Source organism: Trematomus bernacchii, unplaced genomic scaffold, assembly GCF_902827165.1.
Source record: "Trematomus bernacchii unplaced genomic scaffold, fTreBer1.1, whole genome shotgun sequence".
NCBI classification, from domain to species: domain Eukaryota; kingdom Metazoa; phylum Chordata; class Actinopteri; order Perciformes; family Nototheniidae; genus Trematomus; species Trematomus bernacchii.
In genome coordinates this window covers 13,934,136-13,948,433 of record NW_022987564.1, presented here as the reverse complement: position 1 = coordinate 13,948,433, position 14,298 = coordinate 13,934,136, and the positions used below count along the sequence as shown (strand labels likewise).

General features: G+C 39.7%; 1 protein-coding gene across 2 annotated transcripts in view; it reads left to right on the top strand.

Moving 5' to 3' along the window:
- angpt1 (angiopoietin 1) overlaps positions 1–14,298 on the top strand; it is a 57,764-nt gene that overhangs the window by 31,971 nt on the left and 11,495 nt on the right. For both annotated transcript variants that reach the window (XM_034124379.1, XM_034124378.1), the window contains 3 exons: positions 3,063–3,190; positions 4,425–4,526; positions 7,760–7,932. In XM_034124379.1, the coding sequence (XP_033980270.1) occupies positions 3,063–3,190; positions 4,425–4,526; positions 7,760–7,932 (403 nt within the window). The remainder of the gene's footprint in view (positions 1–3,062; positions 3,191–4,424; positions 4,527–7,759; positions 7,933–14,298) is intronic.

The window sequence follows — 14,298 nt, the reverse complement described above, 5'->3', positions numbered from 1 at the left end:
TCACCCCTGCCTGAATAAGTCAAACTGAAATAGCTCCCCGGGGACATCCCGTCCAAAGGAGGTGAAGGAGTAGGTAGATCTCACCGATCATGGGACCAACTGCCACTGCTTTTCGACAACATTTAAAACACAGTAGCAACAGAGCTCTCTCTTTTTCCATTTTCAGGAGAGTGCTTTTTTTTTTTTGAGAAACGGATCGGTGTTTTCATTTGCGGAAACGGTTAGCATTTCATGCCATCGAGGGGCGTCTGCTTGCGTAAGTCTTTGTTTTGAAAACTGAGCCTGAGTATTTCCTTTTTTAAAGCCTGAACTGAAATTGTCTTTGACTTTGCTTGGGGGAAGATGACATATTTAGAAAAGGAAGTTTAACACAAAATCTTCATAAATGTATTTCTTCCCCAGCTGCCATTTGTGGCTTTCCTAAAATCAAAGTTTCCAATCTTTTCTTCAACCGTTGCAGTGCAAACTGTGCCCTTTTAAGATTTGTTGATGTGGCCAGATGCGTCAGTGGAGCTCTTGTTTAGGTTGTAATCATTACCCAAACCTCATTAGGGTGCAATGAGCCACACACTGTGATTAACGATAATTGTCCTCAGCTTTGGAACACTGTACACATTTCTGGCTGCTTAATATGATTTTGTTTTACAGTGTTCTATTATCCCACTAAATGCAAAACATTCATCATTTTTACAGCAGCTTACTCGAAGTCGAAAACAGTAGAATTATCTTGGGTTTCCACTCAAAGCTCAAATGGCATTTATGTGTTGTAATGCCTAAACACGACAGTATGGTAAACCACTTCATTAGACATCACTTTACGATCCAAACCTAATTTTTGAATGCTGCACATGATTATTTTTATGCTTCACTGACCAGCAGAATGAGCCGACACGTATTGTTCCAAAGACCCTGTAAAGTGTGCAGTTATTGCGAGTCACCAGAGTGACCTTTACAAAACCTTTATTTTCACAGAGGGAATTAGACTGTTTTATTATATGTTGCATTTTCACACGTCTCTGAAAACTGTTAAATGGAGCAATTTGCTTTGCCAATTACATTGTAAAAATCCATTTCCAAATTATCTTATAATTCCTTATAAATGTTTTTGCTAATGCAAAGTAGTTTTACTTGAGTGATTGGTTGCTTCAGCAGGATATGGGAAAAAAAGGGAGTATGATTTCTATTAATAAACAAATATAGCTTGAAAGTCATGAATTGTGCCTCACTACCCAGCCTTTTTACACAACAACCATAATCATCTTCCCATATGAAACAAGCACTGCACATCATTGTTGTGAAGTTTACTGTGGGAATGTACTATAATATAATATAATATTGTTTCGCAGCCTTCATATATGAATACACAGGAGAAATTTGCTGGATTTTGTTTGGAATCACTTAAACTCTCAGCAGCATTCAGAGACTGATTGTAGTCACATGGGAGCAGTGATGTCCATGGCAGTCCATTAGGCTCCATTACTCACTCTCTTTAGTTTGAGTATTTGGGCTCATTTGGCAAGGGTACTGATTTATGCAAACACCCAAGCCCTGCTGGTCCTTTCACATGAACCCCCTACTGAATACGAGTCCCCACTGAACCACAAAATAGTTTTCTGTAAATAAATATTGGGACATAAATAATATTTGTAGAGCTGGGTAAGCTGTTCAGGGGAGCCGCTCCTACACTTGAGCATGGAGTCCCTCTGCTAACTGTCTTCCTCTCACCGAGGGGGATCTCAAAACAATTGTGAAATGATTGTCCACACTGTTACAGATCGAATGCCAGAAAGTTCCCCTCTGTCAATGATCTCTGTGGCCCCTAGAACATGCCCTGCTGTCTGCCGGCTTGGGGTAAATTACCGCCTGACAGGGCCGCTCTTTGTTGAATTAGAGTCTGGAGCGCGAGGGCCCACTCTGTCAACCTGTCACAGCAGGAGATTCTTGTCGCCGACACTCAATACTTTGTCAAAATGCTCAGATTGTACACCCAAATAAGCGTCCTGCTTCCACTGGGATGTCCTGCACTGAGGAGGGGGGATCAAAGCGAAGGCAATGGATCGCTGACACATTTGGCTTTGCCCTGACATCCTCTTTGACTCAACCATTTTTAACCTTAAAAACAATGGTGTGAAAATTGAGATGAACCCCTTAGATGGGAGTAGGACGAAAGAGAGAGGGGAACAAAAAGGAAATCGGAAGGAATTTCCATCAATATAACAAGGGCTAAATATAAACCACTTGTTATAACAGGAACTTGAAATGTATAGCTTGTAGTATTTTGTCCTTACCCCCATGCTTGGTTTCAAAATAGTGCCGCCATAATTATCTACAGATGGATATGGATGCAGCTGGTCAAAGTCTGAGGCCCTTTGTCTCAAAAGTGGGAGATCATCCAGTTGGTGAAACATTTTTTTTCTCACTAATAAGTTAGTTGCCCTCAGATTTGATCTGGCCGTTACGAGATACTCGCAGTGAGACCTTAACAATTAGCTTCTGCCTCAGACTCCTTATTGTTTGTCCTCTGAAATGTTCACATCTGAAATATGATAAATTGACTTGTTAAGGGTTCACTCGCAATTTGTGATTTCATAAAACATTATAGAACTATGATTTCCATACTTGTCTGACAGAAGAGGTTGTATGCAGGGTAACAGTTTTTAATTGCATGGATGTTTTCCTTTTTTTCAGTGCTATTCCTGTGTCTGTATCCTGTGTATGAAGGGCTTTTTTGATCCCTTCTTTTATCATAAAATATTCTATAACATCTAAGCTTTGTCATCCTGTCAGTCAAAATCTAAAATTACTCTTCTCATGTTTCTGATAGACAGCTGGCATGTTCTATAAAAAAAGTGGCTTTAAAGAACAGTTTGACATTTGACGGCAGAGAAAACATGAGCATGTTTCCTTAAATGTGACCTTTAAATAAAATCTATAGAATTTCACAAGTAAAGATCCAAAAACAACTGTTCAGTGGCTCAATAACTATTTATTTGAGCTTGATTTGTATTTATAGAACTTTAAGTAGTGTAACACAGTGTCCCTTTTTGCTTATGTACCAACAGTTGTGCCTAATAGCACAAAGATTGTTGACGAGGAGAAGAAGTTTCGAGACTGTGCCGACCTCCACAAGGCTGGCTTCCAAAAGAATGGAGTCTACACCATCCAGATCAACCCTCAGGAGACCAAAAAGGTGAGAAGCCTCAATATCAGCCAACGATGCACTCTAAAGTGAAATCATCTGCCTTTTCATCACTTGTGGGTTAATTGTTCATCAGTGTTTTATAAGGATTAGGAATACCCATAGCTGAAAATACACTTGGCAGCTTTGTGATTGCACAAGTTAAGCAGGTGGTTGTGAAACAGGACACTGAGCTGATCAGGATGGTTAGACGTGCGTGTGTGTGGAAGTGTTCTTAACCTCCAAGCAATGCTTACATATTCTTGATTGATGGGAGTGATGATTCAATAAGTGAAGAAGTCGGCAGAAGGTTTGTATGTTTCAAAGTCAAACTAGGTGCTGCTGGGCTAATCGCAGACATTTTCATTCTATTTTTTGTGTAAGGGAAATTATAATGTTGTGTATTGTGAAAACAAGCTTCATGCCTCTGCGTGGACGTTTCCGGCAGCAGTTTACTAGCTTACCTTTCACTATTATATCTCATTGGAGTTAGTTAGTCTAGCTTGATCACGTTAGCACTGACTCGCACTAGATGTTACTCTTCGTTCATGTTACTTCAACACCTGCCGAGTCATTGGCAGCGCCAGGGTACTCAGCATTGTTTTTGTCCCACATTATATTTAAGTAAGTAATGACTAAGTTGTGCTTGTATACCATGAATGATGAGCTAGTCTTGGGGAGGAAATTCTGTCAAGGGTACTTCCTTAATTATACCCAGGCTGTGTTAATGTGTGTTCAGCTGTGTGGGCTGGTTGAGGTGAGAGACCTTCTCCACTCCACCCGGGGTCTCCTCAAAACAAAGAGCAACACAGCAGATAGAGCGCCAGCGATGCATTATCAGCTTACACACGCTGAGGTCCAAGGTTAAGGGCCACATTACACCCAGGACCCCCTCTTTGATCCTGCAGAAACATGGCCGCCTGATGAGGAACATCTCTGGGGAGTTGGTGAGGGATAAGCAGACGCTGATTAAGTTTGAGGAGGACACAGATACGACACATTCCCAAAGATGATTCATCGTCAAAGCTGGGAAAAGGCGTGTCTGAAACCAAATCATTGTCCAAATGACCCTTCATTGTTTGTTAATGCCGTTGAGTCGCATTTAAATCTCAATCCAACAGCTTGTTAGTTAAATCTCTTCTGAATCTGGAAAGAAATATACAAAGACCTATGTGTGCTTTTGTGCCAATACCCTAATACACTTGTTTTTCCCACCCTCCTTTGCTCTCTCTTTTCCACTGTGTAGGTGTATTGCAACATGGAGACAGCTGGTGGTGGATGGACGGTCATCCAGCGCAGAGAAGACGGCAGTGTGGACTTTCAGAGAACGTGGAAGGAGTACAAGATGGTAAGACAAGACTAATGTGTGCACTCATCCGTATCCATTACAGCAAGACGATAATGTTGGTCCTTAAGACAAGGCGGTGAGGCAACACGCAGACAACATAAGGAGAATGCACAAATCCATATCAATGAATTAAAAAAACTGCGCAATGAGCTAAACATCCTGTTTCTAAAATATGCTTCTGCAGGGGATGATGACAAATAGCGTGTGCTTTTTGGACCCAATTGAACTTGGTGAAAACTAAGAGGCAGGATGTCATTCCTCCTCAGCAGTAGCTCGCCGTCGTTTTTTGTACTAGCAGTATTGCCAGGGGTATCTGAGATTTGCTCCGCTTCTCAGCCGAGGCTTCAGTGACATGCTGTTATTCTTCCTCTTTTCAACAGGAAATGATTACCTAAATCTGCAAACAACCCATTTGTTTAGTCTCCATAGCGCTGTGCCAGCTGTTTCATCTGTTTGTCATCAAGGAGAGATCTATGCATATTTGCATTAACGGTGTTAACATTTCCGAACCTAAGCTGTGTTTAGACGGTAAATTGGATTTATTATTGCTGGCAGTTGCATTGCTTGTGTTTGCTTGAGTAAGACACCTGTGTGTACCTTTCAATAGCTGTCAGTTTATTGTCAAAAGGAGTATGTTATTCTATCCTCTGTAATCGGCTTTATGTTACTGGTTTAAAATATTTCCCCTGTCTCCGCTTTTATTGATGTACAATTTAACAGTCGGAAAGGAATTCAAAGAGCTTGTGGGACATTATAAACCACATAACTCTTAAGTTGGATCAAATAAAAGCACTTACACAGGACTAAGCAATGGTGGAAGGTTTGTGTGTAAAAAAGGAACACACTGAATGATGATAATAAGTAAAAGGGACAAAGTAGAAAAAAAATAAGGAAATGTGAGACCTAAAAAGTAAGCACCATAGAGAAAGACGTGGAAGCCTTCCAGCTCTGAACAGGTGTCGTAGAGAGCATGGAGTGCATTTCAGTACATGAGGGCAAACTCATGGACCTTGGCCGACATTTACAGTGCTGATCTAACAGCTTAGCATTACTGTTCCTTGAAACGCCTGGAGGTGATCGATGGTGTTTTATTGTGTTATTAATTTTCTCATTGTTGGTCTCCAGAGGCCTGCGCTTGCAGATTTAAAGTACTTGGAGGATTTGTAAATCTTTCAGTAACAACTGACATGTTTCTTTGTGGGGCCATGGAGAGAATTTTGGCAACAGGGATGTCGTGCAAATGTTAAAATGAGATTTTAACACCATCAAATGTTTTTCCATTTCATTACCAGGGGACACAGGTCACAGGAGACCTTGCAAATTACATTCTCAACTCACTCTTTCATCTTATCAGCATGTGAACCTGGTGTTTGTACAGCAGTTTGTCCTAACCACTGCTCTACAAGCACCCCAGGGAGTAGGTGGGAAGCTCAAGTAAGCTGTCCATCAACCTGGGTCAGTTGTAACACATTAACATTACACTTGGCAAGTTATCACGTGTGTCGATGATACTTGAGTACTTGTATGAAGTAAAAAATGTACATTGAAAAGTTTGCTTAATTACATTACGGTTGAAATTGAACCATGATCTGGTTTGGATGGGTCAAACTTTTGAACTATGCATTTAAATAAAGGGCAGTGCCGAGGAGATTCAGACTGTCATGTCTAAAAAAAGGCCGCAAATGTATAAACTGATAAAAGAAAGTTGGCTAAAAGTAGGAATAAACAATTTAAATGGTTAACTCAAAGTAACGCATTCTGTCAGTTGAGGTAGTATAATGCAAACTTGACCAAAACCACCTAAACATTGACAATTCAATGCAAAATATTGTATTGGTAAATATAATTCCATATGTTAAAATGTATGTACATTCACTTATAATCCATTGACAATACCAGAGATCATCTGATAGGGCCGCTTTGAAGGTATGTTGGACAGAAAAGGTCTATTGTTGTAGAGGATTGGACTCTCTGTTATGTTACTTTAGCTTTGTGTATGCAACAGTTGCTCAATGATTACAATTACCTTTCCAGACAGAGTGTAACTGAAAAGCAACCCAAAGCGATCAGTCCAACAATGTGGCTAACCTTCTCCTCATCTTTTCTGAGCCGAGTGATATAGATCAGGTTTGCGTGGATAGTGAAGAACCGGAACAATATAAAGAAGAACTGTCCCCAGGTACCTCTCAGCCTTTTCTCCTGCCAGAGTTATTGAAAATAACCATGGTCACATTATGAGGCATTGGGCTGAGCTGAAAGACAGTCGGAGGGGAACATCCCATCAGGAGTGAAATCAATTCTAGATAGAAAGAGAAAAAAAGGAGAGAAGCCGGTAATGGACCCCAGTCACTTTCTCTTCCACCCACTCGGCAGGACATGCCTCAGGCTTGAGGAATGCCCCATATTTACTTTCCCTCCTTCCCATTCCTCATCACCACACATGCTCAGCACAAACAGACTTCTCCCTGACTTTGCCTCCCTAGCCCATGTCACCCCCCCCTTTCCTAATCTTTAATGGAGCGGTCCAGACTGTCCTGTCAGAGCTGTAATGTCATCCTGCTTCGTGATATTCCCCTCTGCAATCCACTGCTCTCGCTGCTGTCAGAAGCACTTTGCCTGTGACCGGGAGCAACTCTGATCGAATACAAATGTGTACAGTTGTTTGAAGGAGTGTCCCGTGAATGCAGTATGTATTTTGGGAAAGAAGTATTTAAATAGTAATGAGTTTAGCATGTGTGACTTGGGTGGAATACAGAAATGGAAAAAGGTGTGTGTCTACTTCAGCTGGTACCAATTTAGGCACTTTTATAGGTAAGTTAGACTATCCATATCGAGGACAAAGCCAAAAAGCAAGCTTTAAAAAAGTTGCATAAAATATGTTAATATACAATATGACAAATGTGTGGCTTTGTCACTGACATCTGGAGAAACAAAAAATAATGCTTGGATAAAAAAATAATATTTATGCATTACAGAAACAGTTCTGCTGGTGGATAAACAACCACATTATTAGCATTTTGTATTGGTCTTTTTTCTGATTGGCAAAAATAGATCGATGAATAAATGAGGAAATTCCTTCCCATCCATTCCACAATACCCTAGAGTGGAGATTTGATCATTCTAGGAAAAGAGGGGACATGGCAAAGAATAATCTCAAATCTATGATTTACAAAAAGGGTTTTCACTGCTATTTCCACACTGATTGTTATCATGTTTCACTTTGTACATTGCAGGGCTTTGGGAGCTTGTCTGCAGAGCACTGGTTGGGGAACGAGTATGTTTATCAGTTGACCCGCCAGAGGCAGTATGCCCTCCGCGTCGAAGTGACGGATTGGGAGACGGACGGAAACCAGGCCTTCTCACTATACGACCGTTTCCAAATCGGCAGTGAGAAACAAAACTACAGGTAATGCTGCTGATGTTGCTACTGATAGACATAGATCTGACCAGGAACACACAGGCTGCCAGATCTTTTGGTATTTTTTTACAGCTTTTCACGGTGGCTGATAAATATACTTGCGTTTGAACTCCTATTTGGACCACATTTTACAGTGATACAGATCTCAAGCTGAAATCTGTTAAGTCATCTGCAGAAAGAAAATGTGTGACGCTTATTGCATGGTTCTATTGATGGCAATGTTGTCCACTACTTTGATTCAGACTGAATTATTTACCACGTTTGGATGAATTTTCCATGACATCTGGCCCAAACCTCCCTGTCAACCACTGTATAATTTATAAACACCTTGGGGATCTCTTAATCTTTAATCCAGAACCATCTTTAGCCTTGATTACTGCATATCGGAAGATTGTGTAGCAGTGTCTTCAGCATATGTAACTAATAGGATGAAGGAAGGAGGAAAGGAGTTCTCCAGACACTTCGATCATGTTGATCTTGTTATGCAAGTCTGTGGCGAGGTTTTCTTCTCATCGCAAATTCCTTCCAAACCAAATCTATAGCTTGTCATCTTCTCCACATTACAACGTTTCCTTTGATTGACGCTTTGTCCCAGTGTGTTGCAGGGGCGAAGGTTTCTGTTTTCATTTGAGGGGGTTAATGATAACAGGCCTCAAACTATGGCAGATGCTTGGCCCTCTCAGATGTGGAAAACTGTTGCAAATTCCCAGTTCCAAGCAATTGCTGGCTTCACAGGAGAAGGTTCTGACATCTCCAATTGTGCAGCTTTCACTTGAAGGCTGCTCCTCTCTGATAAGAGGTCCCTTAAGTTGCGAAATGTCTCGCGTCCAGCTTTGAATGAGGAAAGAGATTCTGCAGCTTAAAAGCATTTACCTCAACCCTCCAATGCCTTGCACACAAGTGTTTCCCTTCAGCTGGGAGGGGGGGGCGTCAGGCTTGTTGCCATAACTAATTTTCTGAATTGTCTTGCGATGACAGGAGTTTCAATTTACAAGGTTTCTGTTTGGACGAGCTCGTACCTGGAGTGGGCTTTGTGGTTTCCTCTGAAATCCATTTTCTTTAGTCCTCAATCAAGCGGAAGAGATCAAGATGTTTTTTTCTTTGGACTTTAACAGAGTTGAGGTTTTGTTTGACCACAATGTTAGGACTCCATCTCTTGTTGCTGTACCTTTTTTTTTGTCTCTATTTCAGGCTCTGGTTTGGATACAAAGCATTGTCTTCAGCTTCAGTATCTTTTACACAAAGTATCTTTTGTATATCCCTTTCACACACTCCTGCACATTAATATCTGCTTTAAAAGTCATCCTTTCCTGTCTTCTCACATATATTTAATAACCCATATTTGATCTTCTGTTCTTGCATTTAGAGAAAACAACAATTCTTATTTTGCAGATGCAGCAGGCAACGAGCAACCCTGGCCCTTGCAGCCTGTTTTTTTTTTATTCAGGCTTATACTGTTTGGAAATCCAATCCGCACACAGATATCTATAAATAGATTTTCTCTTGAAAAATAGTTGTGGCATGATCTTCACACAATGCTCCTCTGAAACACAGCCAAAACAAACCAGATGGCTTTACCAAAACAAACCAGCGCAGCCATGTTTTCTGCTTGGCACCTCCCTGCTTTTCAATGTTAAAACAATCTGCGACAAGTTTCCTGGAATATCAGAGATAGTTAGTTGGATAGTAAGTGATATGACCATGGGTTTTAGATTATATTCTTTCATCCATGGTCGTTTACTGGAATAGATTGTACCATACTTGCGTCAGCGCAAATTAGATATTTTTTTATAAAGACCTCATTTGGTATTGTAAATGTCCGTGTTGTGCTCTCTGTAACACACACACACACGGGCTGTAAAAACAAAAGCACATAGACAAGGCCATGCAACATGCAAGCACCAGTAGGTAGAATAATTTAATAGCCTTAGTCCAACAATGCACACAACTCACCATTTATCATTTATTGAGAATTACTAGGAAAGGGTTGTCTTGCTGCCAGCGTCTTGGTTTCATCTATATACTGTGAAACGGAAATGACTCAACTTGCAAAGAGGGAGGGAGGTGTGCAATTATTCCTTTGTGAAATATAAGGCCCTAATCCTTTATAAATGAAGTCATGTTTGTGGAATAAATGTCATATTTATCACTAACACGCTAAAAGTCTGGACCTGCCATTTATAATATTACAGTCATCTAATTCATGTTGGCATGTCCAGCATAATACAACTATTATATCAGTACATTCAAAATGAGAAGATTGAAATAACTTGAATCATATTTGTAAGTACATTAAAACTCGTAGATTCCGTGCACTTGTTTTCAGAACGTATGCTCTTAGAAGTACAGCATTAGAACAGAAACAGATCAAGAAGCCTACATCACTGCAATAGCAGCCAAATAAAAGAAGAAATCTACATCTGCACAGTGTTAGCTGACATCAGCCATGTTGTTTCAAAGTTGAACGAACAAATCCTGTGGACAACACTTTGAGGGGTACATTTGGGTTGACCAAGCTTCAAAGTCCCCACTGAACCACAACTTCATAATATTGTGAAATTCTGCATTGTGACTTGGGCCACGATAATTGCAGAGGTTACTGTCTTTGTAAACAACTGAAAAATGTCCCTATCAAACCTAATTAGGTTGCTGTGATACAGCATGGGTTGCAGAAAAGAAAACAATACAATCAAATATAATATAATTTGATGACCTGCAAATATTGTTGTAATGATAGTCATCAGATCAACACATTCAGTGAATCGCTCTCATTTATCAAAGGTTATTTTCTGCGAAAAAGGGCTTTGTGCTAAATATCAATATAAAAAGAAAGAGTTGAAAAAAAGAGAAAATACAGATGCAATGAAGAAAAGTAAAATAGTGCTTATGGCACAAAATAAAGAAGAATGCGCAATGTTACACAAGACTAAGTGCTTTAACAAGAAAAGACGGAGCAGTGACCAATCAAACAATACAATGGTGTACATTGTATAGTGTACATACTTCTTTATGGCTAATTATAAAGAGCCAGCTAGTTTAAAACAGCATTGTATCCATTAAAGGTAGGGTAGGTAAGAATGGAGAAACCAGCTCGAGTGCGCTAGAATTACACAACCGAAAAAAATCTGCCCCTTCCTTCAGACTTCCTTACAGAGCCCCTCCTCCAACACACACAAACGCGCACATGACCAATGAGGGCACGAGATAAGTTTGTGCACAGATGGAAGGCTGACAGGCAGGTAGGCCATCCAGTTATTTTAGCCGGGCCGGCTAAAATGATTGGTCGTGCTTTTTACAGCGCCACGGCTTCCACAGATGAAATAATTGTTATATATTTATTGTCAAAGCATTTAATGTATTCATTGCTATTGGGATGTTAAGAGCATTCCATGGAATATCACAAAAAGTGTTTCTGAAGTGAATTACCTAACCTACCTTTAAGATGTATTTGAAAATTATGGATTCAAAAGAAAATACCAGGATACTAAAGTAAATGTTAACTTTTGTAGTGTTAGCTAGCCTCCAGTGGATAACTTTATATAACGGGACTAGAGGGTAACTTAATATGAAGGTCATTTGAAGGTATAATTGAAGGTCATAGAGCGTGGGAATTTAGTACGATTGTTCTCCAAAGTTTTGGTCATATTGTTTCCATAGTAAGCTTTGCCTTAAAAAATTGTTGATTCAAACAGTTTAATAAATATATGCACAGACACAAAGTGAGGTTACATTTTTTTTTTTTATGTACCACCAATGTCCCCCAGCTGGAAGAATTGACTTGTACGTTTGTTTTTAAAACAACCCAATACATCTTTATTTAATAATGTCTTGTGTTCGGACAGCCAAGTCTATAAATCAAGTAAAAAAAAAATACACATATTTGCACATATTTCTATTTCATATTTCTTGTTTCATATTTTATATCCTATAATTCATTCATAGCATTCTATTTCCATGTAAATTACTGCTTTATTTATTGCTATTTAACTATATTTTATTACGGTGTCCTTAAAGATTTTTTGTTTTATATTATATTTTTTGTCTGCACCATGACATTTGTAGCCTTTATTTAACCAGGTTAAAAAATCCCATTGAGATCAACGATCTCTTTTTCAAGGGAGACCTGCAGTACATTGGTTACACATAAAAACAACAGAAAACAAAAAGGACATCACAACATAATTACAGGGGTATAAATTAGCAACCTATTCACAATGACAGGTATCTAATAACATTTTATCCAGCCGTGCTTTAAAATGATGCAAGGGAACCAAAATGCTCAGTTTCAATGTTTTTTGCATAGTGTTCCAAGCTAGAGGAGCAGCGCACATAAAAGCTTTAGTACCTAAAACAGTCCTAGCACTTGGCACATGTAATAAAAACACATCCTGGGATCTCAGGCAATAGCTACTTGCCACTCTCTGTGAGATCAAAGAGCATATATAAGTCGGTAGTTTACCCAGCATGGCTTTATAGATGAATATGTACCAATGACTGAGCCTCCGAACAGTAAGTGAAGGCAGACCTGCCTTGGCATACAGGGTACAGTGATGAGTAAGTGCTTTACAGTTAGTAACAAATCTCAGAGCACTGTGATAGGCGGCATCTAACCTTTCCAGGCAATAGGCAGGTGCATTCATATATATCAAATCACCATAGTCCAGCACAGGTAAAAAGGTCACACATCAAGTCAAATTCCTCGTATGTGTGGCAATAAACCTGTTTCTGATTCTGATTCTGATTTTTGTGGTAATGGCCCAGTTTCCCTGTGGAATCAGATAGATATTTTAAGATGTTTTTCATGTGAGGATTAAGGAAAGAAATTGGCTGTTAGCCGGGCTCCAAAACATGGCAACTTATCTTTCTCCCCCCTAAACCCACCCCAGACCAAAACTGAGATAATCTAAGAGATCTCAATCCTTCTCTTGAACTACATCCTTGTAATATTATTTTTCCGAGGCTTCCAACAATGGAGATGAAGCAACAGGCAGAAAAAATGATCAGCAGGACAATTTGTTAGGAATGAACAATATGTGGTGTATTCTGAATGGTAATGTTTCTTTTTTATAAACAACTTAAAGTTTATTGTGGAAGTATCATTGTTCTAACATAGTCTTAGAAAATCCAAGAAAGTAAGATAGATTACAATAAAACCAAGATACTGATCACTCACACAGAGCTTTGTCCAGACTTACACACACCACACACTCTTTAATGGTGGATGAAGTTTGACTTAGGTTGATATGGATGAAATCATCAGCTGCTGAGCTCACATACCAACAGATCCATCTCCATGACAACTAAACACACTCCTTGTGCAGATGAAGTCCTGAAACACGGTTGAAAGCTGTCATCAAATCATCACATTACATTTTATTTATATAGCCCAATGTCAGAAATTGTGAATTGGCCTCATGGGGCTCTGTAATCTTTACAGCCTACGACCCCCTCTGTCCTTTAGGTCCATGCAGCGGCTAAGGAAAATATCCCTCCCTAATGAGCATGGAAAATGTGTAATTATAAAAAAAAAACATATATGAACAAGATGGATCCAGGTGGATGTTGAGCTGCTTCGAGATATCAGATGAAAAAGCGAATACCTTTTCCTTGAATTGAAGTTGTAATGCCAGATTTACAAGTAATGATTGAATTGTATGCTTACCTGGACACATTTTAGTTTCCAAAGGTTTAAAGGAAAGTGTCAAAGCTCTTTTTCTAGTAGTATATTGCGGGGCAGTTGTGGCTGAGAAGGTAGAGTAGTGGACCCCGAATCAGAAGGTCTTTGGTTCAACCACCAGCCCTGCAGTCAACATATTGAAGTCTCCTTTGGCAAAATACCTAACCCCAAATTGCTTCTGATGATATGGCCAAAGGTGTGTGAATGCATGTGAAAGTATTGCTTAGCAGCCTCTGCCTTTGTATTAATGGATTAATGGTGACTAGTATAAGTAAATATGGGGTGAGGGTTTGCAAAAACTGGTAAAGCACTAGATAAATGCAGTCCATTTAGCATTTTAATGGAATAAAATGTCGGAAACCTCTGCATTAGGGAACTTTAATGACATGCCTTGTCCAATACATGTAATGCAGAAACCACTGAAGATTAACTACACTACTATCTTATATGAATCTACTATACATACCGTTTTCATTGGTTTGTATGCGTCTCAATGGAGCTAAATGACACCTGAACACTCATCTCTTGGCCTTGCAGTAGGAAGCAACCCATTGGTCAGGGTGATTAACCTCTGCAATGGGCCAATCAGACTGCAGTTCAGGAGGCTAATGACTGCCAGGTGTGTAACAGCATGAGCTGGACCCTAAGCTCACTGGGTTTCGCCTGAATGTATGGAG